The 26,744-nt window shown below is 71.9% G+C and overlaps 3 protein-coding genes across 5 annotated transcripts; 1 reads left to right on the top strand and 2 right to left on the bottom strand.

Moving 5' to 3' along the window:
• Positions 1 to 102: 102 nt before the first annotated feature.
• SHARPIN (SHANK associated RH domain interactor) lies at positions 103 to 17,527 on the top strand. The gene is made up of 14 exons (XM_072851726.1): positions 103 to 354; positions 5,363 to 5,537; positions 6,283 to 6,393; positions 7,348 to 7,489; positions 10,237 to 10,327; positions 10,622 to 10,895; positions 11,542 to 11,672; positions 11,836 to 12,009; positions 15,683 to 15,843; positions 15,942 to 16,053; positions 16,132 to 16,311; positions 16,427 to 16,525; positions 16,616 to 16,759; positions 16,929 to 17,527. The coding sequence occupies exons 1-14, from the start codon at positions 127 to 129 to the stop codon at positions 17,007 to 17,009; spliced, it is 2,103 nt and encodes a 700-aa protein (XP_072707827.1). The 5' UTR covers positions 103 to 126; the 3' UTR covers positions 17,010 to 17,527.
• On the bottom strand, positions 17,521 to 19,976 carry CYC1 (cytochrome c1). Its single transcript, XM_072851733.1, has 7 exons — positions 19,815 to 19,976; positions 18,957 to 19,150; positions 18,742 to 18,868; positions 18,507 to 18,664; positions 18,169 to 18,329; positions 17,986 to 18,086; positions 17,521 to 17,849 (listed from the first exon to the last, which is right to left on the bottom strand). Exons 1-7 carry the CDS (start codon positions 19,902 to 19,904, stop codon positions 17,745 to 17,747), a joined length of 936 nt encoding a protein of 311 aa, XP_072707834.1. The 5' UTR covers positions 19,905 to 19,976; the 3' UTR covers positions 17,521 to 17,744.
• Positions 19,977 to 20,348: 372 nt separating this feature from the next.
• Positions 20,349 to 25,928, bottom strand: GPAA1 (glycosylphosphatidylinositol anchor attachment 1). 3 transcript variants are annotated; one of them, XM_072851728.1, is made up of 13 exons: positions 25,878 to 25,928; positions 24,855 to 24,964; positions 24,590 to 24,769; positions 24,379 to 24,490; positions 24,149 to 24,296; positions 23,585 to 23,686; positions 23,306 to 23,502; positions 22,411 to 22,607; positions 22,179 to 22,332; positions 22,012 to 22,095; positions 21,725 to 21,921; positions 21,478 to 21,648; positions 20,349 to 20,729 (listed from the first exon to the last, which is right to left on the bottom strand). In XM_072851728.1, the coding sequence occupies exons 2-13, from the start codon at positions 24,926 to 24,928 to the stop codon at positions 20,486 to 20,488; spliced, it is 1,860 nt and encodes a 619-aa protein (XP_072707829.1). In that variant the 5' UTR covers positions 24,929 to 24,964; positions 25,878 to 25,928; the 3' UTR covers positions 20,349 to 20,485. The 3 variants fall into 3 exon arrangements, with proteins under 3 accessions (XP_072707829.1, XP_072707830.1, XP_072707828.1); XM_072851729.1 differs by having other exon boundaries at positions 22,411 to 22,601; XM_072851727.1 differs by having other exon boundaries at positions 21,725 to 22,095.
• Positions 25,929 to 26,744: the final 816 nt, after the last annotated feature.

The following is a 26,744-nucleotide window of genomic DNA, read 5'->3' as shown; positions in this document are numbered from 1 at the left end:
GGCGGGGCGCTGCGCCCGCGGGGGCGGGGCGAGGGGCGGACCGTCCGGTACCGGAACGCTCGGGCGCGGGGACGCGTTTCCCGCCGGACCGCGCGGCGGGCGGAAGTGCCGGCGGAGGCGGCGGCGATGGCGCTGCCCGGTGCCCCCGCCCCGGCCCCGGCCGCGGCCCCGGCGCCGCCGCCGCCGCCGCCCACCGTGCTGATGGCGGTGCGGGCGGGGCTGGCGCGGCCCTCCCGCTTCCCGCCGCTGCCCGCCGCCGCCGCGCTCCGCCTGCAGCTGAGCGTCGAACCGGCGGCCAGCGGGCAGCGCCGCTTCCGCCTCGGCCTGCGGCACCCGGAGGCGCCCGGCGGCGCGGTGAGACCGGGGGGCCCCGGGGATTAGGGGGGAGGAGGAGGAGGAGGAGGAGGAGGAGGAGGAGGAGGGGGGGGGGCGGGCAGGGTCGGAGGCAGCGGTCCCCGGTGCCGAACTGGGCCCTGCCCGGTTCACTGTCGGGGGCGGGGGGAGCCCTCCGGTGCGGGGACGGCCGGGTCCCCCCTCCCCGGGCAGCGCTGCCGGGCCTGGGGGCTCGGTCCCGCCGCCCGGAGAGGGTTTCCGGGGGGATGTCCCCGGGGCTGGGCCCCCGGCTCTCTGTAGGTGCCTGCGTGGGGGGCTGCCTGTCCCCTGCCTGCGGGGGTGGGTCCTGCCTGTCCCCTGCCCGGGAGAGGGCTGCGTGTCCCCTGCCTGCGTGGGGGGCTGCCTGTCCCCTGCCTGTGGGGGGGGGGGTGGCTGCCTGTCCCCTGCCTGCGTGGGCGGGGGTCCTGTCTGTCCCCTGCCCGGGGGGGGGGGGGTCTGCCTGTCCCCTGCCTGCCCCTTGCCTGCGGTGGTGGGGGGCTGCCTGCACTGCCATCAGCCACCAGCCCCCCCGTGCCCGTGGCGAGGCCGTGGGGCGGCGTCTGCCTCCGACCCGGGCACCCCAAATCCCACCGGAGCCCGCGGGCAGCTCCGCCGGTGAGGGGGAAGCGGGGAGGGCAGTGGAAGGGGGTGGCTGCGCGGCGTTCCCTCGCAGACCCCGCGCTGGGGGGGCTTCGAGAAGGCCCCGAGCTGCTGGGGCACCCCCCTCCTGCCTGCCCCTGCCTGCCTGCGCTGGCAGGGCTCTTGGGGGGAGGCTGGTTCCTGGGCAGCTCCAAGGAGCTGAAGGTTTCCGACGTCATCAGCGTTGCTCTCCGACGCCGTGCCGAGCTCTGTGCCAGCGCGGGGAAGCCGCCGGCCGGTGCGGTTGCAGGGCCGGGCACGGCTGTGCCACCCGCTTTCCCCGCAGGCAGCGCGTGCCGAGCGACTGTCGGCTTTTGGCACCGGTCTGGTTCTTCCCCGTCCTCCGTCTCATCGCGTGGACTGGCCGCTCGTTTCGCTGGGCGCTGAAGCTCAGGGGGGAAGATGGGCGTCGCAGGCGCTGGGTGGGGCGGGGGAAGGTGGGGGTCATCGCTCTTCGTTTGTGGGAGCTGTGGGGCGAGCTCCGAAGCTTCGCCGTGGGGTGTTTGCACCGTGCCCCCCCGCTGCCCTCCCCTCCTCGGACGTGGTCCAGCTGCAGCACCAGTGCTGTCATGGAATCACGGGATGGTTTGGGTGGGAAGGGACCTTTCCAGGCCATCCCCTTTCCAGTCCAACCCCTGCCACGAGCAGGGACATCTTCACCTCGAGCAGGTCGCTCCGAGCCCCGTCCAAGCTGACCTTGAGTGTGGCAGGGATGGGGCATCGACCACCTCTCTGGGCAACCTGGGCCGGGGTTTCACCACCCTCGGTGTAAAACATTTCTTCCTTGGATCCAGCCCGCATCTCCCCTCTGTCAGTTTAGAGCCCCGAGCCCTCGTCCTGTGGCTACAGGCGCTGCCAAAAAGTCCCTCCCCGTCTTTCTGATGGGCCCCGTTAAGCGCCGGAAGGTGCCGGAAGGTCTCCCCGCAGCCGTCTCTTCTCCGGGCTGAACAGCCCCAGCTCTCCCAGCCTGTCCTCACAGCAGAGGGGTTCCAGCCCTCCGACCATTTCCGTGCCCCCCCTCTGGCCCCGCTCCCACAGCTCCGTGTCTTTCCCGTGCTGGGGACCCCAGCGCTGGCCACAGCGCTCCGGGGGTCTCAGCGGAGCAGAGGGGCGGGATCCCCTCCCTCGACCTGCTGGCCACGCCGCTCTGGACGCGGCCCGGGAGACACTCGGCTTTCTGGGCCGCCAGCGCACGCTGCCGGCTCGTGTCCCCTTTGTCACCCGCCGGTGTCCCCGGCCCTTCTCCGCAGGGCTGCTCTCCCTCCCCTCCTCCCCCTGCCTGTGCCGGGGCTGGGGCTTGCCCGGCCCCAGCCGCCGGACCCTGCCCGGGGCCCGGTTGAACCTCACGAGCTTCTCGCAGACCCACGCCTCCAGCCTGCCCAGGTCGCCGTTTCAGGAGCAGACCCGCTTCTGGCTGATTTTCCCTTGATTTCCTCGGCCCCGGGCGCGGCTGCACGTGGTGCCGAGACCTTTCGTCCCGCCCGACGCGCCGAGGCTGAGCTGCACCACTGAGCCCCCGGCGCCTGCTGCCCTGCTCTCGTGGTGACTTTTCTCTCCGTCCCCGTGCCGGGTTCTGCTTTGTGCCGTGCTGGAAATCTTCCCCTTCCGAGTCACCGCTCCCAGCGCCGGGGAGGTGCTCGGGAAGAGGGGGTGGAGGAGACGGTGCCGTTGGCTCTGATAACCACCGCAGGGCTACGCGGTGGAGCAGGGAGCTGCCGTTCCCCTGTGCTGCCCTCGGAGCCAGCCCTCGGCTCCCCCTCCAGCCCCGCAGGGTTCGAGGACGGCCGTCGGTGCTCTTCCTCGCGAAGGCTGCGGTTTCTTTGGCGGGGCAGGGCAGCGACCGGGCACGGCGCTGCGCTTTGTGCAGCTCGAGCCCTCTAAGTGACGTGTAAAACCCGAGCGGGGAAGCGGCGGCGGTGCTGCCGGGGAGGCTGCCGGTGCTGCCGGGGAGGTGGCGTGGGCCCCGGCTCACGCTCCCCATCCAGTTACGGTTCCCGCCGCCCTAAGGTGCACCGGCTGCTCAGCCGACGCCGCGGGCGCTCCTGTGGTTAGCTCGACCCTTGGGTTTCGGTTTCTACCGGAGCACGGCGGGGCTGCGGCACGCGCCTGCCAGAGCAGCGTGAGGTTGCGCACGGGGTTGCGGCTCAGCCCGGGAGGCGAGCGATGGGTGAAAGGGAATCGCAGTCCCCGGTGAGGCTCCACGGAGTCTGGACCCGATCCCCCCTCTCCGCTCAAGGTCAAAGCGCTGCAGGGAGCAGCAACGCTCGGCGGCTGAGCCGTCCTCCCTGCTGGAGCGCGGCGTTGAGCCCGTCTGCCCTTGGGAGACGCGTGCCGTCCGTCCCGGCCTCGCCCAGGCTGGATTCCGTCCTGGCTCGGGCGCAGGGCCGGCCCTGGATGGCAAATGGTGCCGGGCCAGCTGCTCCGCCCGGCAGCTGACTTCGGGGCAGGCCGGCTGCTGGAATAAAGTCCCCTCGGCCTCCGCTTGCCGCGGCAGCGTAAATCCCACGGCGTGCTGCCGTCCGCCTGCCCTGGCCCGGTGTAACGGGAGGCCTCCGGTGCGGGATCCCTGCCCGGGACCCGGCTGGCAGGCGGCTCCCGCCGGGAAGGAGCCCGGGCCGTGCCTGCGGGAAGGGGATCGGCTCTCGGGGCGGCCGGGGGAGCCTCCGCCAGCTCCGGCGAGCTGCCCAGCCCTCGAAGGGCTGCGAGCTGGGGCGGAGAAGGAGGGGGACGAAGCTGTGGGTCCGGTGTCCTCTCCTCTGGCGCAGATACAGAGGCTGGGGACGAGAGCTTCCTCGTCCTCAGGAGAGGTTAAACAGCCGAAACCTCCCGTCCGAGCCCCGGGCTGCTCGCTCACGGCTCCCGGACCCGGTGAAGGTGGAGGATGAGCTGGAGGTGTCTGTTTGGCTGCAGGTACCCATCAGCAGCGGCTCCGCAGCCCGTGCAGCCCCCCTCCCCGCTCCGTCCGCCTCCCCGCTCCCACCACCTCCCCTGCCTTCCCTGCCATCCCCCGGGACAGCAGCTGCTCCCCTGGGTTCCCCTTGGCACAAGAGCGGGAGCTGGCAGCTCTGGGCACCCGGTGAATCAGAAATGTGTTTTCCTGGATGTTTTCCCGGCGGATTGGAGCCGGAGGCAGCGGGCAGGGGTGCGGGGCCGCGGCAGACGTGGCCGTGTGTCGGGGACAGCCCTTTCTGACTCGGAAGGTGGCCCTGGCGAAGGTGCGTCCCCGGGACGTGGCTGCGGAGGACCCTGGGAGCTGCTCCGGGGTCAGTTTTACCTCCGGGCTGACAAGTCGAAGGGAAAGCTGCCGGCGGGGGCGGGCAGCTTTTCATCAGCTTTTCTCTTTTCCCCCACCCCGTTCCTCTAATCCTGGTGTTGGGACAGGGGACGACGTTCCGGGGGGACCTGGCAGGACATTAAAGTGGGACGAAGGGTGAGGAAACCAGCGGTTTCTCTTGAACTTCCTTCCAGCCTCCCCACCCCGTCCCCGTCCGGCTCGGTGCGGCGCAGGCAGCCCTTGCCTGCTTCCTGCTCGCTGCCGGCTGGGGCGCGGTGGCAGGTGGCTGCGCAGGGCCCTTCCCTGTGCCCCGGCTCCTCCCGAGCTGCCATTTTACCAGAAGTGGAATTTAAAAGCTCCGGCGTGAAGCTGAGACCGGTGTTGGGCGGGGAGGAGCGGGGCCGGGGTGCCCCTGCGGAGGCTGGACCCTGGTCCAGAGCCTGTCTGCCGGGGGGACGGGGGAAAGCTGAGCCCCGAGGTGCTGCGGGGAAGGGTTTTTCCAAGGCTGGTGAAAGGGGGAAGGAACGGGCTTCCCCCGAGAGCTGGTGGCACGGAGCTGTCTTAGGCGCCTCCTGCGCTTTGCTCTTGAGAGAGGGGAAGAGGCAAACACGGGAGAAGCGGTGTGTTTAGTCGTGTGCGCGCTCGGTGGAGACGGCTGTGCCAGCGCAGCGTGGCCGGGGATCGCTCGGCAGGCACCGAGCCGGTCACAGCCCTCGGCCTTCTGCGGCGGCCTCTGGCCGGGGTGGAGGACGCGAGATGGCCGGCAGCGGGGCGGCTGCCGAGCTGCGGTGGGGCTCGGAGGCAGCCCTGGGCACGGAGGGTCGGCGTTTCGCGCTGGGTCTGTGGCTCGGCGCCCGGGGATGGAGGGTTGCGCTTGGCTTGGTGCGCGTTTCTGTCCGCGCTTATCCCGTGAGGGACCGTGGTGGAGGCAAGGAGAGGGACAGCCCCTGTCCCCAGGTCCTGGCCTGGACGCCATGCCGGGGGGTTGCCCCCTTGCCCGGTGCACCGTCTGCCTGCGGCGCATCTTCCGCCTGGCTCTGTCACGGCGTGACCGTCTCGTCCTTCTGCTTCCCCCAGAACGTCGCCGACTACGACCTCAAGGACGTCTCGTACAAGGTGCGGAGCCCCGCGTGCCACGAGCTGACGGTCCTCGGCTCCTCGGACGAGCCCATGGTGTTTAACTTCGAGGAGGAGCGGGAGGCGCAGAAGTGGTGGACGATCGTGAGCAGCTCCCTGCGGGAGGTGCAGAAAGGTCAGCGCGGGCGGGCGGCGGGGACGCGGCGGCTGGCAGGGACGCGGGGGCTGGCAGGGACGCGGGGCGTCTGCCTGCTGCCCAGAGGGGCTGCCAGGCTTTCCCCCGCCCCGGCAGCTGAAGCACCCAGCTGGGAGACAAGGCTGGGGCTGGTCCTGCCGCGAAATAATTCGGGTGTGCGATACCAGCTGCTTCTGTCTCCCCAAATGCTGGGGCAGCACCTCGGCCCGTTCCTTCTCCGGGGCGTTAACTCCTGCACGCCCGGGGAGGGACGATCGGAGGAGGGTTCCTGCGCACGTTGGAGCATCCGAGGGGGCGGAGGAGACCCCGGGAGACGGGAGGTGGTGCGGGCAGTGACGTGGGAACAGGGGTGACTGTCCCAGCCCCACGTGTGGGGAGGGAGCTGCTCGTCTGAAGGGAGAAAAGCAGCAGCAGGAGGGGTCTGAGGAGCCGGAGGAGTGTGCTGCGTCCCTGCTGCCTTTGCCCCAGGAGTTCAGGGGAGCAGCGGGCAAAGGCTTTGCCGGGACGGCGGGCTGGGGCTGCTCTCCGAGCTGCGTCAGCCCACGGGACGTGGATTAGGGTTGCCGTTACCTTCGCCTCGAGCGACCTTGCGTAGCCCGGGGCTTCCCGATGCACCTTCTCCCTGTGGCGCGAGTGTGGAGCTCCGCGGGGAGGACAGTCGGTGAGGGTCACTGCTCCGGGGGGTGGCACTGCCCTGCCCTGACGTATTCCTGCTTTCCCGCAGCCTCGGACAGCACGCTGGCGTCCCAGGCCTCCTCCCTGCCCGCGGCTGCCGGGGGCATCTCTGCAGATCAGGACGCGGAGGCAGCTCTGGCCTTGGAGCTTTCTGAGAAAGGTATTTGAGGGGGAAGGCTTCTCGGCTCTTTTCCTATATCAGGGGTTACCAGCCCGCCATGGGAGACAGGCTCAGACCCAGGTCCAGCTGCTCCCCCGCCTGTGGCTGACAAGAAGCTCTTTTATCATAGAATCATCGAATTGTTTAGGTTGGAAAAGACCCTTAAGATTGTTGAGTCCGACCGTTAACCCAGCATGGCCAAGGCCACCCTGACACCACGTCCCTGAGCGCCACGTCCACACGGCTTTTAAACACCCCAGGGATGGGGACTCCACCGCTTCCCCGGGCAGCCTGTGCCAGTGCTGGACAACCCTTTCGGGGAAGAAATTGTTCCTAACGCCCAGTCTAAACCTCCCCGGCGCAACTGGAGGCCGTTTCCTCTCGTCCTGTCCCTTGTGACCTGGGAGAAGAGCCCGACCCCCCCTCTCTCCACCCTCCTGTCAGGCAGCTGTAGAGAGCGAGGAGGTCTCCCCTCAGCCTCCTCTTCTCCAGGCTGAACACCCCCGGGTCCCTCAGCCGCTCCCCATCAGCCTTGTGCTCCAGACCCTTCCTCAGCTCCGTTGCCCTTCTCTGGACACGCTCCAGCCCCTCCATGTCTCTCTGGGAGTGAGGGGCCCGACACTGAACACAGCATTCGAGGTGCGGCCTCGCCAGTGCCCAGTACAGGGGACGATCACTGCCCCAGTCCTGCTGGCCACGCTATTGCTGACACAAGCCAGGATGCCGTTGGCCTTCTTGGCCACCTGGGCACACTGCTGGCTCATATTCAGTGTTGGCCCAGGCCGCTGATCTAAACCAGAATTGCTGTTTCTAGATGTGAGGCTGTGGCGCACGCAGAGTCGGGCCCCTCCGGGTGCTGGCTTTGCCGGTGCCGGCAGTGACCGTGCTGTGCCGCGGGGAGGGTGGTCGCAGACCAGCTCCCGCTTTACGTTCTCCCTCTCCGCCCCGCCGCAGAGGACCTGGCGCTGCACCTCGCCCAGGCGATCGAGTACGGAGACGAGGAGGTGGCCTCGCAGTGTGCCGTGGCCCTGGCTCGCCAGCAAGCCACGCTCAGTATCCTCTGGAAGGAGTCCAACTACCCCACGGACGATATCAGGTGAGCGCCTCTGACCGTCGCGTCCTTGGAGCCGACGTGAGCGCATCTCCTCTTCCTCTGCATCCCTGCCCGGGGCTACGGGAGCACGACCTGCCCCGGATGGAGCCGTGGGCCCCGTGCCGGGGCTCTGCGCTCCTCTGCAGGCAGCTGCCTGCTGTGCCGTGAGCCCGGGGACGTCCTGCCTGCCCAGCCAGCACCTCCTCCCCTGCGGCTCTGCTCTTCTGCTGGACGGTTGGGTCGCTTGCCCCGTGTCCCTGGGCTGCGTTGCCCTTGGGTCTGTCTTTCTTTACGTGGTTTTGCCTGTCGCGGCGACGGTCCGGGACCCTTGTGTGTCTGTTGGGGGCTGGCAGAGCCAGAGCAGCCCCTGGAGCAGAGCTGCTCCGTGAGTTCCTCTGCCGTCGATCGGGATCGGTCCCAGCAGGAGAGGGGAAGGGGCAGCCGGTGCTGGGGAAGCCGCAGCTTTCCTGGAGGAATGTGGTGTCCTGGGATTTGCACTTCTTCCCTAGCTCCCGGGAGGAAGGAGCGGGGGGATGCAGGGGCAGGGTATTGGGTGCTGCCAGAAAAGCCAGGAATGCAGAGGGTGAGCCTGTCTGGCACCCGATCAGGGACCTGATCCTGTGGGGTCTTCAGGCTCTGCTCGAACACCGCCGTGCCCCTCTGCGGTGCAAAGGGACCGTCACCGGCTGCTGGGACAGCTTTGCCCCCCCCCCCCCCGCCCCGGTCTGGGGGACCTGGGGACGCCCCTCCGACAGCCTCCCTCAGTCCCTGCTCCCGTCTGCCTGGGGAGCTGCTCCAACCGGCGCTGCCACGTGCGGCGCAGGTTTGTAAAAGGCCTCCGGGAAGATTCAGACGCCAACTTCGTAGCGAGACAGCGGTCGGCAGGACTAGACTGAGGAGATCTGTGGGTAAACGTCGGCGATCGGGAAGAGCTGCGTCTCACAACGCCGGGTGCCCTGGAGGGGGTTGGTGAGCCGAAGGGCAGGGCAGCCTGGCCGGCACACTGTGCCGGGAATGCCAAAACGCTTCTCACGAGCTTCCTTAAAAGCCTTCAAGAAGGAACGTAACGTGCCGTGGAGCAGGAGGGAGCGTCCCTCTCTGGATTGATAACCAGCCGAAAGGTGGGAGGCGCGGGGTTGGAAGAGAGAGCTGCGCGTCACGGCGGAGAGCGGAGGCGTCTGCGGGGACGGGGCTGCTCCAGGGACGCACAAACGACCTGGAAACGGCGACGAGCCGCGAGGTCTGGGCGTCCTGACGGGTCTTGTGGCTCCGAGCGCTTCAACGCAACGCTGATAAACGCGAAGGGGGGCAAACGGGGAAGAGGCCGGTGGGCGCGCAACAGCAGGCTGCGACGCAGCAGACCTGGGAAGACGGCGGGCGGCCCAGGCAGGGCCAGCGGTGTTGTCCAACGAGGCCCGCAGCGTTCGGAGTTGTGGCGGGTTGGCCTTGGCTGGGTGCTGGTGCCCACCCAGCCGCTCTGTCGCTGCCCTCCTCAGCCAGACAGGGGAGAGAAAATACAACGCAAGGCTCGTGGGTCGAGATAAGGACAGGGAGAGATCATCCAGCAATTACCGTCACGGGCAAAACAGACTCGACTCGGGAAAATTACCGATTTACTCCCAATCAAATCAGACTGGGATAATGAGATATAAACCCAAATCTTAAAGCCCTTTCCCCCCACCCCTCCCTTCTTCCCGGGCTCAACTTCACTCCCGATTTCTCCACCTCCTCCCCGCAGCGGCGCAGGGGGACAGGGGTTGCGGTCAGTCCGTCACACGTTGTCTCTGCCGCTCCGTCCTCCGCGCGCTCTTCCCCGCTCCGGCGTGGGGTCCCTCCCACGGCAGACGGTTGTTCCTCCGCGAGCAGCTCCGGCGTGAGCCCTTCCCACAGGCTGCCGTTCTCCGCTGCTCTTGCACGGCAATTTTCCCTCTTCTTAAATACGTTATCCCAGAGGTGCTACCCCCGTCGCTGACGGGCTCGGCCTCGGCCAGCGGCGGGTCCGTCTTGCAGCCGGCCGGCACTGGCTCTGTCGGACATGGGGGAAGCTTCTGGCATCTTCTCACAGAAGCCAGCCCTGCGGCCGCCCCGCTACCAAAACCTTGCCACGCAATACAGGAGTCGTGAGGAAAAGGCGAGGGAACAAACGGGAGGTTCCAGCCCTACCTGCCGGTTTCTGTCTTAATGCTTGGGAAATCCAGCTTAGGTTTTGTGCTTAGAGGCACGAAACGCCTTTTGCAAGCTTAAAAGGTTCGGACTCTGGGCTGAAGGAGAGGCAGCGGGGGGTGAGGGGGTCTGTGAGGGACCGGTGTGGAGAAAGACGGACTTCAGAGGCTCGGGAAATTCGGAAGCACCAGATATAAAGCGAAGGAAAGGAAATATTTTTTTTCTTGCTGGCTCTAAGTACGTGGTGGAAGTCCTTGCGCAGGCTGTGTGGAGGCTGCAAGGGTAAATGGGCTGGAGTAGAGGATAAACGAAACGGGGGGGAAAACAGGTTCCCTGCGGGGTTCAACCTGCGGTTCGGCTGCAGCCCTCGGCGGGCACGGTGCCTGTCGCGGTTTCCCGGGATGCGATGTACGGACGGTGGTTGGAAACCCCGTGTTGGACCTCGTGGGACTCCCCCGCGGCGTTGGCTCCGAGCAGCGGCCGGCGCCGAGTGCGGCGGTGCCGGGACCCCCCCGCCCCGGCGTGGGCACCGCCGTACCCCCGACGCCGGCAGCCCTCCTCTAACGGCATCCACCCCTCTTCTCCAGCATGAAGGTCGGCGTGGAGGATGCGACGTCTTCTGCAAGCATCACCATCCGGGTCCGCGCTCACACTACAATAGCAACGCTCAAGCAGCAGGTACGCAGCGGCACGAGCCTGATGCCGGGGGCCGCGTGGCGTGAGCCCCCCCCGGCCCGGCCGGGAGCCCCTGGGGTCCCCGCAGCCCCCTCTTTAAACGCTTGTACCTGCGGTGCGGGAGCTGGGCTTTCCCACCCGCTCCTCTCCCTTCGTGGAGCCGGCTCTTCGCCGGTTCCCCTGGCTCGCCGACGCGTGCTGGCGTGCTGTCGGCCCCTGCCGAGCCGCGAGGCGGGGTGAGAAGCTGCGGGGAAGCCGTGGCCGCGGGCTCACCTCTGAGCTTCTCCTGCCGCCCAGGTCTTCCAGGATTACGGGTTCCACCCCTTGGTTCAGCGCTGGATCATCGGGCAGTGCCTGTGCGTGGACGAACGGACCGTTTCCTCCTACGGCATCCGCAGGGATGGCGACACCGCGTTCCTCTACCTGCTCTCGGCGAAGATGGCCGAGCTGACGGAGCAGCGCTACGAGGAGGACCAGGCGCAGGTCATGCTCAGCTCCACCTCCTCGCCGACCGACGCCGCCGGGGAAAGGCGCAAATACAACACCCTGCCCAACATGTCTCCGAAAAAAGGTCTGGCTCGCCTCCGCCCGCCCCGCGGCCGTGGCTGGGGGGGCAGCCCGGGTCCTGCCTGGCTCCGGCGCAGGGTGCTAGACCGGGTGTAGCATCGGGGACGGTGACCCCGGCATCGGGGTGCGGATGCGTGGGGTGCCGGGGGCTCTCTGGGCGATGCCTCCCTGGGCTGGAGGGCAAGGCGGTCGCTCCGGCCCTGCTGCACCGGTAGAAAAGGCTGAGCGGCTTCTCCGGGACGGAGCAGAGCAGGGCCCTGGGAGCTGATGCCCTCCCTCTTGGGAAGCCGCCGCTTGCCTGCACCCTCTGCGCTGCCGAGCGTGCTCGGGAAGAGCTTTCGTGGCCTTCCTGTGGTTTTTTTCCCTTTACCGAAATTGGGGTGGCGAGGAGAGGTCCGGCGTCCGCCCTGGGCGCTGCCCTTGTCGCGTATCGCGGTCCTCCCCCCGCTCCGTGGGACCGGGGACCGCTCCGTGGGACCCGCTTGTGCCGACGGTCCCCGGGATCCGTGCTCCCTGCCCAGGGGCCGGCCCGGCACGAGCGGCATCTCCCCGTCACGGCGCGGCACGTTCTTGGCCAGGCCCGGCTGCCCGGTCCCGTGCCGGTCCCCGGGCTGGTTGTAACGTCCCTGTTCCCCGGCGTCGCTCTCCAGGCTGGGCGAACGAGGCCGGCAGGAAGATGGACATCGGTGAGATCAGCCAGCACTTGGACACGCTGCAGATCGGCGACCTTTTCGGTGCCCAGCCAAAGCCTGCTGCCACGAGCCTGCCCTCGCCGGTGCAGGTACGTGGCCCACGGCGTCGGCCCCCATCGCCACCCTGCTCTGCCCCCCAGTCTGGGGGGTGCCGGGGAAGGGTGGGCGCTCCCTCTGCGTCCTATCCCCCCTCCCCATCCCTCTCTCCAAAGCGTTTCTCCCGGTTTCCGCATCTCTGGCGTGTCCCTGCAGGCGGGCTGGTCGTGTCCAAAATGCACCTTCATCAACAAGCCCACGCGGCCGGGCTGCGAGATGTGCAGCACGGACCGTCCCGACGACTACGTGGTCCCCGGCAGCTACAAGCCGGACGAGACGGAGCTGTGGAGGATGCAGCAGGAGCAGGAGGGGATCCTGCAGTACCAGCAGGTAAGGGGGCTCGCCGTCCCGCGCCCCGTCGGGACAGACCCGGGGAGGATCGGGCGTCGGCAGGGTTCGGAGGCGTCGCGGGCGCGCGGATCCCGCGCCGCTCTGGGAAACGGGCTGGGAAGGAGAGGCGGAGAGCCCGGGGGGCTGTCGCGGCCCCCTTCCTCCCCCCGCCGCGGGCAGCCGCTGCCTCGCCCGAGCGCCCGGGGACGGGCGGAGGTGCCGCATCGTGAGCGCGGCGTCTTCTGGCTGTCCCCGCCGCGGCGGGGACCTGGCCGCTCTCGCTCGCCCGCGGCCGTGCGCAGGGCCGGCGGCGGTCTGTGGCGGGGCAGGGGTCTGTCACCCCGCCGGCAGAGCTTGGCGGGACGCGGCACCCCGGTCCGGCAGGTCCTTCTTCTCTCGCCTAACCGCGGAGCGTGGCGTGTCGGCAGCCCCGTGCCGAGGAGCTGTCGGGCTGCGCTTTCTCCTGTTCCCTGGAAGCCGTTTCCCGTCGCATAGAAGCGTGGGGCGGGGGGGGGGGCTCCGATGGGACCCCCCGCCCCCAGGGCCCCGGCTGCGGGGGGAGCCCCGGCCCCGAGGTCGGGGTGTGCTGCGGGACTCGGGGGGCGGGGGGGCCTCCGGCTCAGCCACTGACCAAACCTTCTCTTCTTTCTTTTTTCTCTTGTGCCGGGATCCCGCTAGGAAAAGGGAAGGAGAGAGGATGGCTCAGCTGCGCACTGCGTCCTGGGCTCGGGTTCCTTGGATGACTTCATCCACCTGTCCTCCGAATTCTGCTAGCCGCCCCGTGCCTGGCCCACCCGGACGCCCCGTCCTGCCCCACCGGCCAGGACCCGGTGCCCACCAGGCCGGCCCCCGCGTGCGCCCAGTGGCTGCCGCCGGGCCCCCCCCCCCCCCCGCCCCCGTTGCTCAGACCCTAGAGTTGATGCGGGAACTTTCTGCAGGAGAAGAGCCGGCGGGGCCCGGGCTCGGCCCCGAGCTGCCGGGGGGGACGTGCCGTGCCGCGCGCTCTGGGGGCTCCGGCGATGGGGGAGCGCGAGGGTCCCGGCCCCTCGGGATCGCAGCACCGGCCCCGCGGGCGCGGCAGCTCCCAGCTCGCTGCCTCGCTGTCCCACCCTGGGAGTTTTCCCTTCGCCTCCCTGCGCCGGCAGCCCAGCTCTCTCCACCCGTGCCCGGCCGGAGCCCCTGCCGCCGGCCAGCCCTCGGCCTTGCTGCCGCTCTGCCCGGCGCCCGCGGGGCCCCTCGGGCTCGGGGTGGGGGGTCCGAGCCCCCTCCGGGGTAGGGATGGCGCGAGGTGAGCGCGGCCGGCCCCACTGCTGCCCTCCTGCTACCGTCCCCTTCGGGAGGGCTTCGGGGAAGAGCCGGCGTGGCCGGGGGTTGGCACCTTGGAGCTGACAGTGCTCGGCCGGGAACTGCTCCGGGGGTCTCTGAGGCTCGGGGGGCCGTGCTCTGGGGGTCTCGGGCTCGGGGTTTCCTCCTCGCTCTGTAGGCTGAGGGGCGGCATCGCGGCAGGGTGCCCGGCGAGCGGCCGTGGTTTTGGGCGCCGGCCGGGGGTGACCGGCGGCAGGGGCCAGCCCTGAGCCCTGCAGCCCCCCCTTGCCTCGCAGGCACCAGCCCTCGCCGGGGCGCTGGCCCTGCGGCACCCATGGGCTGTCGGCCAAGGTGCGGCCGTGGGTTTGGGGGTCCCCGGTGCCGCAATCCCCGTCCTGGCTGCCGCGAGCCCTGCGCTCCCCCGGGTCCGGCACCGGCACAGGCAGAGCAGCTCTGCCCCAACCGGCATCAGCGTGGGCCCGGCACAGCGCGCGGCCGTCGGCCAGGGCACTCTGTGCCACGGGCCCCTCCGGCGTCCGGAGCTGCCGGCCGTGCCGGCACGTAGCACTTTGCGTTGGAGACCTCGTCCGTGCAGGGCCGGGCTTGTCCCAGCGGGGAGCCGTGCGTCCCCCGGGCCAGGGGGAAGGACGGGACCCTCGGTTTGGCACGGTGGCTCCTTGGGTTGGATCGTGCCTCCCCGAAGCGGCCGTTGGGCGGGTGACGGTGCCGCCGGAGGGGCCGCGGATGGATGCCTTCCCTCATTAAAGCCTTATCCCACCAGCGCGGCTCTGCCGTCTTCTTGTGCCGGCTGCTCTGCGGCATGGGGGGAGCTGCCGCCGGCTGCTTGGGGGGGTTCACGCAGTGAAGTGGACGAGGTGGAGGCGTGGGTCTGCGAGAAGCTTGTGAGGTTCAGCCGGGCCCCGGGCAGGGTCCAGCGGCTGGGGCCGGGCAAGCCCCAGCCCCGGCACAGGCGGGGGGAGGAGGGGAGGGAGAGCAGCCCTGCGGAGAAGGGCCGGGGACACCGGCGGGTGACAAAGGGGACACGAGCCGGCAGCGTGCGCCGGCGGCCCAGAAAGCCGAGCGTCTCCCGGGCCGCGTCCAGAGCGGCGTGGCCAGCAGGTCGAGGGAGGGGATCCCGCCCCTCCGCTCCGCTGAGACCCCCGGAGCGCCGCGGCCAGCGCTGGGGTCCCCAGCACGGGAAAGACACGGAGCTGTGGGAGCGGGGCCAGAGGGGGGGCACGGAAATGGTCGGAGGGCTGGAACCCCTCTGCTGTGAGGACAGGCTGGGAGAGCTGGGGCTGTTCAGCCCGGAGAAGAGACGGCTGCGGGGAGACCTTCCGGCACCTTCCGGCGCTTAACGGGGCCCATCAGAAAGACGGGGAGGGACTTTTTGGCAGCGCCTGTAGCCACAGGACGAGGGCTCGGGGCTCTAAACTGACAGAGGGGAGATGCGGGCTGGATCCAAGGAAGAAATGTTTTACGCCGAGGGTGGTGAAGGGGGCGTGGGGGGGACGGGGCAGGAGGACGCAGCAGCCCCCTGGCAAAACGCTGAGCCCCGGGGGTCTGTGACTGCGGCGATCGCGACGCGCCGGCGTGATGTCAAACGTCAGCGAGGCCGGAGCTCCGGCAGCCTCTGCTCCCCAGGCCCCCCCAGCCCCACGCACCCGGGGAGCCGGGGCCACGCTGCCCGGCGCACCGGCCTCGGCGAAGCACGCAGAAAAATCACAGGGTTTAAAACGCGTTAAAGTGCCCCAGAAATGCCCTCGCTGACCCTCGGGGCCGGCCGGGCCCCAGCAGCGTCCGGGGCTTGGTGCTCGCGTCCCTCGGCTACGCGGGCGTGGGGATGGGCCGGGGAGACGCCGGGGTGCGGCTCGGTGCCGGGTCTGACCGCGCCGGGACCTGCGTGTCCAGCAGCCGCCACCCCCCCTGCGCCGCTTCGCTTTCCCTGGGGGGGTCCCTGCCCATCCAGACCCGCCTCCTCAAGCGCAACCATTCCTCCTGGCTACCGAAGCCGTGGGGGACTTGGGACGAGCGGCCCCGGTCCCTTGGGTGGTGGCCACGAGGGCCGTGAGAGGCGTGGAGCCACGCCAGCCTCCCCGACCACGCTTCCTCACCGCCGGCGGGGCCGTGCCGGCTCTCCCCGTGGCAGCCGTGCTCGCCGTGGGGCAGAGCCGGAGATGCCCCCTCCAGCCGGGCACCCTCGGCTCGGGCTCAGGAGCCGGGGGCGCAAGGCCAGGGGCTGCTGGAGGGGACGGAGGTGGCAAACGCTGTTCTTGGCCCTTTGCACGGGGGGGGGGGGAGTCGAGCCCGGCTTGGGGGGCCGGCGGCGGTGCTGGGGGGGCTGACTGGGGCTGTTCCTTGCCGGCAGGCGCTGGAGGCCGAGCGGCTGAATAACTTCAGGCAGCTGCTGCGGCTGGAGGAGGAGGTGCTGGTGCCCAACCGGGAGGTGCTGGAGTGCCGCATCTGCTACCAGCAGGTCGCCCCGGGCGAGGGGGTGCTGCTGCGCGAGTGCCTGCACAACTTCTGCAGGTAACGCCCGGCAGAGACCCCCACCGTCGCGGTGAGCGGCCCCGGGGACCCCCCCCACCCCCCCAACCGTGGCGGTGACCCGGCGCCTGTTCCCGCAGGGAGTGTCTGCGCCAGGTGATCAACTACAGCGAGGAGCCGGAGGTGGCCTGTCCCTTCCGCGACGAGTCCTACGCCTGCGGCAGCCATCTCCAGGAGCGGGAGATCCGGGCGGTGGGTGCACGCCGGGACGGTGCCGGCAGCGCCGGGGGGGGGGGGCGGGCCGCATCCTGACCCTGCCCGTCTCCGCAGCTGGTGTCGCCGGAGGAGTACCGGCGGTTCCTGGAGAGGAGCCTGGTGCTGGCGGAGCGGCGCAGCCAGAACAGCTTCCACTGCAAGACCACCGACTGCCGGGGCTGGTGCATCTACGAGGATTCGGTGAACGAGTTTCGCTGCCCCATCTGCCAGGCCCTCAACTGCCTGCTCTGCAAGGTGAGCCCCCGCCGCCGCCGCTCCCGCCCTCGGCATCGCGCCCCGGTGCCGCAGAGGGGGCCGAAGCGGTGGCTCGGGCGGCGGCGCTGAGCGGTGCCGTCTCCGCACCCCCCAGGCCATCCACGAAGGGAAGAACTGCCGCCAGTACCAGGACGACCTCCAGGTCCAGGCGCAGAACGACTCGGCTGCCCGGCAGACCAAGGACATGCTGCAGGTGGGGGTCGGGGGGGGCCGGCGGAGCGGGTGGGGGGGGGCTGGAGCTCGTCCCCGCGTCCCTCACGGCCGCCTCTCCCCGCCGCCCCAGACCCTGGTGCAGATCGGGGAGGCCATGCACTGCCCCACCTGCCTCATCATCGTCCAGAAGAAGGACGGCTGCGACTGGATCCGCTGCACCGTCTGCCAGACCGAGATCTGCTGGGTGACCAAGGGGCCGCGCTGGGGACCCGGGGTGAGCAGTCCTGGGGGGCAGGAGGGACCCCCCGGTCCCCGCGGGTGGGGCGGGGGACGGGCGAGCCCGCGGTGCCCTGGGCCGCGCTCTGGTGACGGCGGAGCTGGCCCCAGGAGCCCCGAGGTGGGCTCCCACCCTGACCCTGCCCCTGGCCCGCTCCCCCCCCCAGGGCCCCGGGGACACCAGTGGCGGATGTCGCTGCAACGTCAACGGACAGAGGTGCCACCCGCGGTGCCAGAACTGCCACTGAGCCCCTGCCTGGCCCGGCCCTGCGGGGACGAGGGACCCACCGGCGGCAGCTGGAGCGGGGACAGCCCGGCCGGGGGCAGAGCCGGCACCGCGGCCCGAGCGGGGCCCAGAGACGCTTGCGGCGGCGAGGGAGAGCCGCGTCCGGCAGCCGGCGAAGGAGAGGACGGACACGGGGCGGGGAAGCGCCGCGGGACCCGGTGGGGAGCGGACGGGGGCCAGGCCCCAGGCGCTGCCGGGAGGCAGGGGTGGTTTCGGGGGGCTCCGTGGAGCCTCTGCCAGCAGCAGAGCCCCCGCGGGGGGAACGGCGTGGCCCGGCAGCGCGGGGGGGTCTCAATAAAGCCGTTTGCGTGCCGGAGCCTTGCTGCCGGCGCTGCCGCAGGACTGGGGCCGTAACTCACCCCCCCCAAGACCGGGGCGATGGGGATCGGCACTTCAACGAGCCCACGACCCAAGCCCGAGGGGCCACGGCCGGCGCGGGCAGAGCGGCGGCACGGGCAGGCACCACACCACGCTTTCCGCTTGAACACCCGAGATTTTATTTCCGTGCCCCCAGCCCCTCCCAGCGCAGGCACCGGCCCCCCCGGGGAGGGCGAGCGGCAGCGCCGGGGGGGCCGAGGGCGATGTTAAATAAGGAGCCGGGCCGGGGGCACGCGCTGCCGGCTGCGCCCCCCTGCAGCCCGGGGCTTGTGCGTGGCCCAGGCGGTGCAGCCGGGGTGGGGGGCCCCCCGCTTCCCCCCTATTTGGGGGGGCGATAGATCATTTTCCTGCTCTTCAACACAGACCATTTGTGGCGCTTCATGTAGTAGAAGAGGGGGATCAGGAGCCCCGAGATCATCAGCATCTGGGGGAGGAAGGAGTCGAGCTTTGCCCCACGGAGTCACCGCCCCAGCACGGAGCCGAGTGCGGCTCGGGGGGGCGGGGGGGGGCTGGGCACCGGGGTGGGGGCACCCCCCGAGCCCCCCGGGGCAGGGACCCACCTTCAAGCCCATCCGTTTGCGGTGGTCGTGCTCCGGCTCTGCCGCCCACCGCAGGAACGTGCAGATGTCCTTGGCGATCTGCGACATGGTGGCCGGGGTACCTGGGGAGGGCGGGGGAGGGCTGAGCACCCCAGGAACCGGCACCCCCGCGGGACGGCACCACGCCACGCCGGCCCCTCTTACCGTCATCGAATTCCAGGATCTCGTTGTAGATGGGGGGGGCCATGCCGATGGCCTGGCCTGGGAAGTAGGGGTTGTAGTGCAGCCCCTCCCGCACCGTCACGCCGGTCGGGGGGTCGCAGTAGCCGGTGAGGAGGGAGAACACGTAGTCCTCGCCCCCGTGCCTGCGGTGGGGGGGGCGGGAATCAGCCCCGGGCAGCAGAGACCCCCCCCCCCCCCGCAGCAGCGGGGCCGGGGTCCTCCTCCGCTCGGCGGGGAGCTCGGCCAGGGACCCCGAGCCCCGCGTGGGTCCGGGACCCCCTGAACCGCCCCCCCGCCCGCGCACGGCAGCAGCCCCTCACCGGGCGTTGACGATGTAGCTGAGGTCGGGGGGCAGCGCCCCGTTGTTGGCGGCTCGCGCCGCCTCGGCGTTGGGGTAGGGCTTGGGGAAGTAGTCGGAGATCTTGCCGGGGCGCGTGAACATCTCGCCGTTCTCATCCGGGCCGTCCACCACCTCCACCTGCGCCGGGAGAGGAGCCCTGAGCCGGGGCGCCGGGGCACCGGCTGCGGCGGCGGGCCCGTCCCGGCGGGACTCACCTCCTCGGCCAGCGCCTTGGCCTCCGCCTCGGTGTGGGTGACGCCGATGAGGTTGCGGAAGGCCAGGTACTCCATGCTGTGGCAGGCGGAGCAGACCTGCTTGTACACCTGGAAGCCGCGCCGCAGGCTGGGAGGAAGAGGAGGAGGAGGAGGAGGAGGTGGCGGCCCCGGCTCCCCGCCGCGGCTCCCCGCCGCCCCGTCCCCCGTGCCGGTACCTGCCGTGGTCGAGGGCGGCCAGCGCTCCGCCGTGGCTCCAGGGGAAGCTGGGCGGGTGCAGCTCCAGCTCGCCGGCGGCCAGGGCCGAGCGCAGCGCCAGGGCCAGGCCGCCCCCGCCCGCCGCCAGCAGCCCCAGCGCCGCCAGCGCCGCCCGCCCCCCGCGGGAGCGGCCGGAGAAGGACGAGAGGGCGGCCTGGGGGGGGCAGAGCCGTCAGGGCCGGGGGGGGCCCGGGGGGCCGGGGAGCCGTGTGCGGGGACCGCGGCCTGGGCCGGCGGAGGAACCGGGGGCACCGGGCAGGGCTGAGCGGGCAGGATGGGGGGGGGGGGAGCGGGGACACCGGGCATGGCCGGGGGACCGGGGACCGGGGAGCCGTGTGCTGGGACCGCGGCCTGGGCCGGGGGAGCAGGGACACCGGGCAGGGCCGGGCGGGATGGGGGGGACGGGACGACGACACCGGGCACGGCTGGGACACACGCGGCAGGGCCGGGGAGGAACCGGGGGCACCGGGCAGGGCCGGGGGGGACACCAGGGACACGGGGCCGGGCCGAGCGGGCAGGATGGGGGGGACCCGGGACACCGGGCACGGCTGGGACACGCGCGGCAGGGCCGGGGAGCAACCGGGGGCACCGGGCAGGGCCGGCGGCGGGACCGAGGAGGACACGGAGCACGGCTGGGGGGGGACACCGGGCAGAGCCGGGGAGGAACCGGCGACACCGGGCCGGGCCCCGCCCCGTCCCCCGCGGTGCCGATCGGTGCCGATCGGTTCCGGGGCCGCCCCCCGCCCCCCCGCCCGGTGACCTTCACGGCGCGGCGGGGCCCGGGGCCGCCCGGGGCCGGGGCCGGGGCCGGGTCTCACCGGGGCGGGCGCGGTCCGGGCCCGCGGCAGCAGGAGGCGGCCGTAGGGCCGCAGCGGGAGGGGGAGGCTCCGCACCGCCACCGCCGCCATCGCTCCGCTCCTCCCGGCGGCCGCCGCGCCGAGGTCGAGGGGACGCAGCCGGCCCGCCCCGGACGTGACGCCCGAGCCCTGACGTCACCCGTCGGCGGAAGCGACGTCACACCCTCGCTGCTCATTCCCCCCCTCCCCCCGAAGACCCCGCACAGACCGGCTCCGCTCCCGTCCCGCGGCTCCGCCTTTATTGCAGCGCTGCGGCCCCGACCCCCGGTACCGACCGGGCAGAGACGCCCCCCCCTACAGCAGACCGGGACCCCGGTACCGACCGGGGAGAGACCCCCTCCTCCCCCGTACACAGCAGACCGGGACCCCGGTACCGACCGTGCAGGCACCGGCCCCCGGACACCCCAGAGCAGGGCCCCACACACACTTCGGGGAGCCCCCCCCGCCAGCCCCCCAGGACGGCAGGGGCCGCAGCTCCAAACCGGGGTGCCCCCCAGCACCCCCGGGGGCTCGGCCAGGGCCGGCGTCCCCGTCCCGTCCGGCAGGGATGGGGACATCCCCCCCCGGCAGCCCCCCGGCCCCGCCGTCCGTCCGTGGGTCCGGCGGCAGCGGCTGGGGGTGCGCGGGGGCCCTCACTTCCAGAAGAGAACGTTCCAGAAGAGCAGCCAGCAGGGGTAGGCGCCGAGGGCGAGGAAGGGGAAGAGGAGGGAGCCGTAGAGGTGGTGCTGGAGCAGCCCCTCGGCCACGGCCGCCAGGAAGAGCTGCCAGCCCTCGGCCGCCGACGCCGGGGCCTCCACCAGCTCCCGCTGCAGGAAGATGGCCAGCAGCAGCGTGACGGCCGGCGACGCCAGCACCAGCAGGGCCGCCAGCAGCACCCTGCGGGCCAAGGCCGCCGTCAGCCGCCGCGGGGGACGGGGAGAGACCCCGGCCTCCCCCCGCCCCGGGGAGAGACCCCGGCCTCCCCCCAGCATCGCCCTGGGAGAGACCCCGGCGTCCCCCGGCATCCCGCCACCCTGGGGAGAGCCCCCGGCATCCCCCCACCCCGGGGGAGAGCCCCCCTGGTCTCCCCTGTCCCAGGGAGAGACCCCCCAGCACCCCCCCACCCCAGGGAGAGACCCCGGTGTCCCCCCAGCATCCTCACACCGCGGGGAGAGCCTCCCCAGCATCACCCTGCCCCGGGGAGAGCCCCCAGCGTCCCCCCACCCTGGGAGAGGCCCCAGCACCCCCACCTTAGGGAAAGCCTCCCTGGTGTTCCCCTACCCCGGGAGAGACCCCCCCCCCCGGCATCCCCCGCCCCAGGAAGAGCCCCCAGGCATCACCCTGCCCCAGGGAGAGACCCCAGCGTCCCCCACCCTGGTAAGAGCCCCCTGGCATCCCCCGGTCCCAGGGAGAGACCCCCAGCACCCCCCACCCTGGTAAGACCCCCAGCATCCCCCACCCCGGGGAGAGACCCCTGGTGTCCCCCCGCCCCGGGAGAGACCCCCAGCATCCCCCACCCTGGTAAGAGCCCCCTAGCATCCCCCACCCCGGGAGAGACCCCGGCATCCCCCGGCATCACCGGGAGAGCCCCCCCGAGCATCCCCCCACCGGAGAGGGGGGGGTCCTGGCCCCGCACCCCGCTGACCTGGGGCCGGTGGGCGCGGCGGCGGCGGCGGCGGGGACCATGGTGGCGGCCAGGAGGAAGCCGAGGGAGAAGTTGAGGAGCGCGAGGCAGCCCAGCTGCACGGCCAGGGACAGCAGCGCCAGCAGCTTCAGCGCCATCCAGCCCCGGTCGCCGCCGCCGGCCGCCAGCGCCCTGCGGGGACGCGGGGGGGGACGCTCAGCCCCGCGGCGGCGGCGGGGGACGGCACCCCCCGGGCCCCCCCCGGTACCTGTGGGTGCTGTGGGGCAGGGCCATGCCGGCCACGTAGATGGCGATGACGGTGAGCACCACGGCCTCCGACTCGGAGACGGGGAAGTGCTGGGTGGCCACGCGCTGCCCCAGCACCGGCAAGAAGTAGAGGGCGAGGCCGGCGGCGTGGCAGATGAGCAGCGGCGGCACCAGCGCCAGCGTGCCGGGACGGGCGTCCTGCCGAAAGCCGGGGAGGGCGTTGAGGCCGGCAGGACCCCCGGGGGTCGGCGGGGAGGGGCAGGGGCAGGGGAGGGGAAGGGCCCCCACCTCCCCGGCCGCGCGGTCGCCGTCCCAGAGGCGCTCGGCGCTGCCGGCCTCGCACTTGCTCAGCTTCATCCAGAGGTCCAGGGCGTGGGGACGGTCAGGGAAAGGAGCGGAGCAGCTCGGCCGCCCCTCGCCCACCTCCCGCCCCCCACCCACGCCCGAAAGGATATCTTGAGGACGAGGACGAGGATGAGGAAGCCGAAGGCCGGCATGTAGACGCCGATGGAGACGAAGCGGGACAGGGAGGGCAGCAGGTAGAAGAAGTAGGACTGGTGCAGCCGCTCCAGCAGGTTGTTGAGCTTCCGAAACATCCCCTCCAGCGTCCTGCGGGCACCGGGCACGGCGCGGGGTTGTGCCCCAGGACCGCCCCCCCGCCCCCCCCCCCCACGGCCCCACACTCACTTGCCCACGGTGGTCATGTCGTACTTGTACTGCCGGAAGCTGTTGATGCCGCGGAGGGTGATGGCCTCGATGCGGTAGCGGAGGAAGAGGCCGTGGTCGCCGCGGGGCCGCCCCGACGCCTGGGCCAGCACCATCAGCAGCAGCGTCTGCAGGCTGTGGGCGTAGGCGGGCAGCGAGTCCCAGTCCGAGCGCTGCAGCTGCGGGGAGAGCCCCAGTCGCAGACCCGCAGCCCCACCGGGCCGCTGGGCTGGGGAAAGACCCTCGGGACCACCGAGTCCGACCGTTAACCCGGCACGGCCAAGGCCACCCCGACACCACGTCCCTGAGCGCCACGTCCACACGGCTTTTAAACACCCCAGGGATGGGGACTCCACCGCTTCCCCGGGCAGCCTGTGCCAGTGCTGGACAACCCCTTCGGGGAAGAAATTGTTCCTAACACCCAGTCTAAACCTCCCCGGCGCAACTGGAGGCCGTTTCCTCTCGTCCTGTCCCTTGTGACCTGGGAGAAGAGCCCGACCCCCCCTCTCTCCACCCTCCTGTCAGGCAGCTGTAGAGAGCGAGGAGGTCTCCCCTCAGCCTCCTCTTCTCCAGGCTGAACAGCCCCAGGTCCCTCAGCCGCTCCCCATCAGCCCTGTGCTCCAGACCCTTCCCCAGCTCCGTTGCCCTTCTCTGGACACGCTCCAGCCCCTCCATGTCTCTCTGGGAGTGAGGGGCCCGACACTGAACACAGCATTCGAGGTGCGGCCTCGCCAGTGCCCAGTACAGGGGACGATCACTGCCCCGGTCCTGCTGGCCACGCTATTGCTGACACAAGCCAGGATGCCGTTGGCCTTCTTGGCCACCTGGGCACGCTGCTCCTGCGGGACGGGTCCCGCCGGTCCCCGGCGGGGCTCACCTTGCCCTGGATGGTGCAGAGCAGGCCGTTCTTCTGGCAGAAGGCGTGGAAGAGGTTGAGGAGGTCGAGGTTGGGCAGCTGCCCGTTCAGCCCCTCCACCGCCACGTCGAAGCTGGTGACCACGTCGCTGCTCAGCTCCAGCGAGATGGCTGCCTGGATGGCCCCCGCCCGGCCCAGCATCCCCGAGGACCGCACCTCTGCGGGCACCAGGCCGCGTCAGCGCCGCCGCTGCCGGCGCTGCCGGGGAAGGGCCGCGGCCGCCCCGAGCCCCCGCCTCACCGGTGATGTTGACGTCGTGGTAGGCCTCCAGCCAGGCTTCCATGCCCAGCAGGTCGTGCTCGTTCACCAGGAAGATGATGTCCTTCGCCCAGTAGATCTGGCCTGAAGGCAACGGCGCGGCTGCGGCAGACCGGGTCCTGCCCCGGCAGAGCCCGGCACAGCCCCGGCGGAGCCCGATCCCTGCCCTGGCAGAGCTCGGTCCCTGCCCCGGCAGAGCCTGGCACGCCCCGGTGCCTGGCACAGCCCCGGCAGAGCCCGGCACAGCCCCGGCGGAGCCCGATCCCTGCCCCGGCGGAGCTCGGTCCCTGCCCCGGCGGAGCCCGGCACGCCCCGGTGCCTGGTACAGCCCCGGCGGAGCCCGGCACAGCCCCGGCGGGACCCACTCCCCGTGCTGCCCCCCAGAAAAGCCGGCGCCCGGCGCTCCCACCCCTCGCATCGCCACCGGGCAGGGACCTGCCCAGGCGCGGTGACGGTGACACGCTCCGCGCCCCGGGGACCCCCCCACCGAGAGGTCGCCGGGCTGCGGGAGGGGGTGCCGAGCCCGGCCCCCGCCTCGGGGCTCACCTCGGAAGTAGGAGGCGAGGGCCAGCATCAGCCCCACGGCCTGGTTGTTGCGGGGCCCCTCGCTGCAGGGCGCGCTCAGCACCAGCGCCTCGGTGCTGGCGGCGCGCGGCGCCCGCAGGACGCCGTACACGTTCGTGCCCTTCACCATCTGCGGAGAGAAAGGGGAAGGGCTGGGGAGGGGGCGGCCACGGCCGGGCACCCCCGGCCCCGGGACGGGGAGGGGTACGCACGTATCGCTCGCGGGTCTCGTCGGGGAAGGGCAGCGTGCGGGAGAAGGGCTGCCGGTGCACCTCCAGCCCCAGGTTCCACATGGTCTTCTCCAGCCAGGCCACCGGCGTGCCCCTGCGGAGCGGCAGAGGGGGGACGGAGACCCCGAAACCCTCCCCGGAGCCGCCCGCGCCCCCGCCCCGCGCGAGCGGCCGCCCCCCGTCCCGTCCTCACCCCGCTTTCTTCTTGTGCCCGGCAAACTCCCGGGCGTAGGAGAGGGCCCGCTCGCCGAAGAGGAACTGCTCCTCCACCATGGTGGAGCCCATGGCGTTCTCCGACATGTAGGTGCGGGGGGCGAGGGGCTGGAAGGCCAGGGCCAGGAACCAGCCCAGCCCCGCCACGTAGCTCAGGGCGCTGCGGCAGAGGAGACGGGGGCTCGGGGTGGGGGTCGCCCCCCGGCAGCCCCCCCCCGGCCCCAGGCGGGTGCCCCGGCGCTCACCAGAGCGGGGTGTTGAGGCGCAGGACGAGGCGGGAGAGCGCCCGCCGGCAGTGGGGGTCCGACAGCAGCCCCATGGCGGGGGCCGGGGCGGGCAGCGAGCCCGGGCTGTGCTGGGGGGCGAGGGGGGGAGGACGGGGTCCCCAGCGGCACGGGGCAGGGGGGCTGGCCCCACCCGGGCCCCCCAGGCCCCCACGGGCCTGTCTCTGAACGGCCAGTCCCTGCCCCACAGCCCCCGTCCCTGCCCCACAGGCACCCCACGGGCCTGTCCCTGCGCCCCACAGGCGCCCCACGGCCCAGTACCCGCCCCACATGGCTCCAGCCCTGCCCCACAGGCACCCCACGGCCCGTCCCCTCCCCACCCCACACCCCCATCCACACCCCCCACAGCCCCTTACTCTGCCCCACACGCACCCCACGGTCCTCTCCCCGCCCCACATGGCCCCAGCCCTGCCCCACAGGCACCCCACGGCCCATCCCTGCCCCACGCCCCCATCCACACCCCCTCACAGCCCCTTACTCTGCCCCACACGCACCCCGCGGCCCCCGTCCCTGCCCCATATGCGCCCCACGGGCCTGTCCCTGTGCTCCACGCCACCCCCAGCCCCCGTCCCTGCCCCACACGCGCCCCACGGGCCTGTCCCTGCGCCCCACGGCCCAGTACCCGCCCCACGCCACCCCCCAGCCCCCGTCCCTGCCCCACACGCACCCCACGGCCCAGTACCCGCCCCACATGGCCCCAGCCCTGCCCCACACGCACCCCACCCCACAGTCCCTTACTCTGCCCCACCCGCACCCCACGGCCCTCTCCCCGCCCCACACCCCCCACAGCCCCTTACCCGCCCCACGCCACCCCCAGCCCCCGTCCCTGCCCCACACGCGCCCCACGGGCCTGTCCCTGCGCCCCACGGCCCAGTACCCGCCCCACACCCCCCAGCCCCCGTCCCCGCCCACACGCACCCCACGGCCCCTCCCCGCCCCACACCCCCCAGCCCCGTCCCGGCCCCCCGGTGCCCCAGCCCCCACCTCTCGGCCCCGCCGCCCGGACAGGCCGCTCAATCGCCCCCGGAAGGGGACAGGGCGAGGGGTGGAGCCCAGAGACATCGATGGGCACCGCCCGCCCCGCTCTGCGCATGCGCCGGCAGCCGGCGCCCCTGGAGCGAGGGGGGTGTGCAAGGGGAGGGGGGTGTGAGTGTGCAAGGGGGTGAGCGTGGGTGTGCAAGGGAGGTGTACGGGCGTGCAAGGGGTGTGGGCGTGCAAGGCGGAGTGTAAGTGTGCAAGGGAGGTGTGGGTGTGCAAGGGAGTGGGTGCAAGGAGGGGTGGGGGGTGTGCAAGGGGGAATGTGAGCGTGCAAGGGGTGTGGGCGTGCAAGGGAGTGTAAGGGTCCAAGGGAGGCGGGCGTGTGCAAGGGGGTGAGCGTGCAAGGGGGCCGTGGGGGTGGGCAGGTGCACGGGGTGGGTGTGCGCGGGGGCCGTGCCAGGGGGCTACGCGGTGAGAGGGGGCGTGCAAGGGGCTGCGTGCGAGGGGGGGCCGTGCCAGGGGGCCCCCGACACCCCTGTGCCGCCCCGCGCCGTCTGGGCACCGCGGCGCGGGGGGTGCCGCGCCCCAAGGGAAGCGACACCACGGCGCACGGCACGGCGTGGCACGCGGCGCACAGCACGCGGCACACGGCGTGGCACGTGGTGCCACGCGGTGTGGCACAGGGCGCACGGCACGGCACGTGGCACGGAGTGGCACACGGCGCAGCACGGCACATGGCACGCGGCATGGCGTCACACGTGGCACACGGCACGGTGCATGGCACGGCAGACGGCGCAGCACGGCACACAGCATGGCGTCACACGTGGCACACGGCACGGCGTGGCACATGGCACGGCACGTGGCACGGCACGG

This window comes from Ciconia boyciana, chromosome 2 (genome assembly GCF_034638445.1).
Source record: "Ciconia boyciana chromosome 2, ASM3463844v1, whole genome shotgun sequence".
Classification (NCBI taxonomy): domain Eukaryota; kingdom Metazoa; phylum Chordata; class Aves; order Ciconiiformes; family Ciconiidae; genus Ciconia; species Ciconia boyciana.
Note: the sequence above shows the minus strand (reverse complement) of the source record. Positions and strands in the feature narration are given on the sequence as shown.

Coding starts and splice junctions, on each gene's coding strand:
- SHARPIN (XM_072851726.1), top strand. CDS start 127: ATGGCGCTGCCCGGTGCCCCCGCCCCGGCCCCGGCCGCGGCCCCGGCG. Junction 7,490..10,236: donor TACCCCACGGACGATATCAG/GTGAGCGCCTCT, acceptor CCTCTTCTCCAG/CATGAAGGTCGGCGTGGAGG. Junction 10,896..11,541: donor CAACATGTCTCCGAAAAAAG/GTCTGGCTCGCC, acceptor GTCGCTCTCCAG/GCTGGGCGAACGAGGCCGGC.
- GPAA1 (XM_072851727.1), bottom strand. CDS start 24,928: ATGGGGCTGCTGTCGGACCCCCACTGCCGGCGGGCGCTCTCCCGCCTC. Junction 24,770..24,854: donor CGCCTCAACACCCCGCTCTG/GTGAGCGCCGGG, acceptor CCTCTGCCGCAG/CGCCCTGAGCTACGTGGCGG. Junction 22,333..22,410: donor GACATGACCACCGTGGGCAA/GTGAGTGTGGGG, acceptor CGGTGCCCGCAG/GACGCTGGAGGGGATGTTTC.
- CYC1 (XM_072851733.1), bottom strand. CDS start 19,904: ATGGCGGCGGTGGCGGTGCGGAGCCTCCCCCTCCCGCTGCGGCCCTAC. Junction 19,151..19,814: donor CCCGGACCGCGCCCGCCCCG/GTGAGACCCGGC, acceptor TGCCCCCCCCAG/GCCGCCCTCTCGTCCTTCTC. Junction 17,850..17,985: donor GCAAACGGATGGGCTTGAAG/GTGGGTCCCTGC, acceptor TTCCTCCCCCAG/ATGCTGATGATCTCGGGGCT.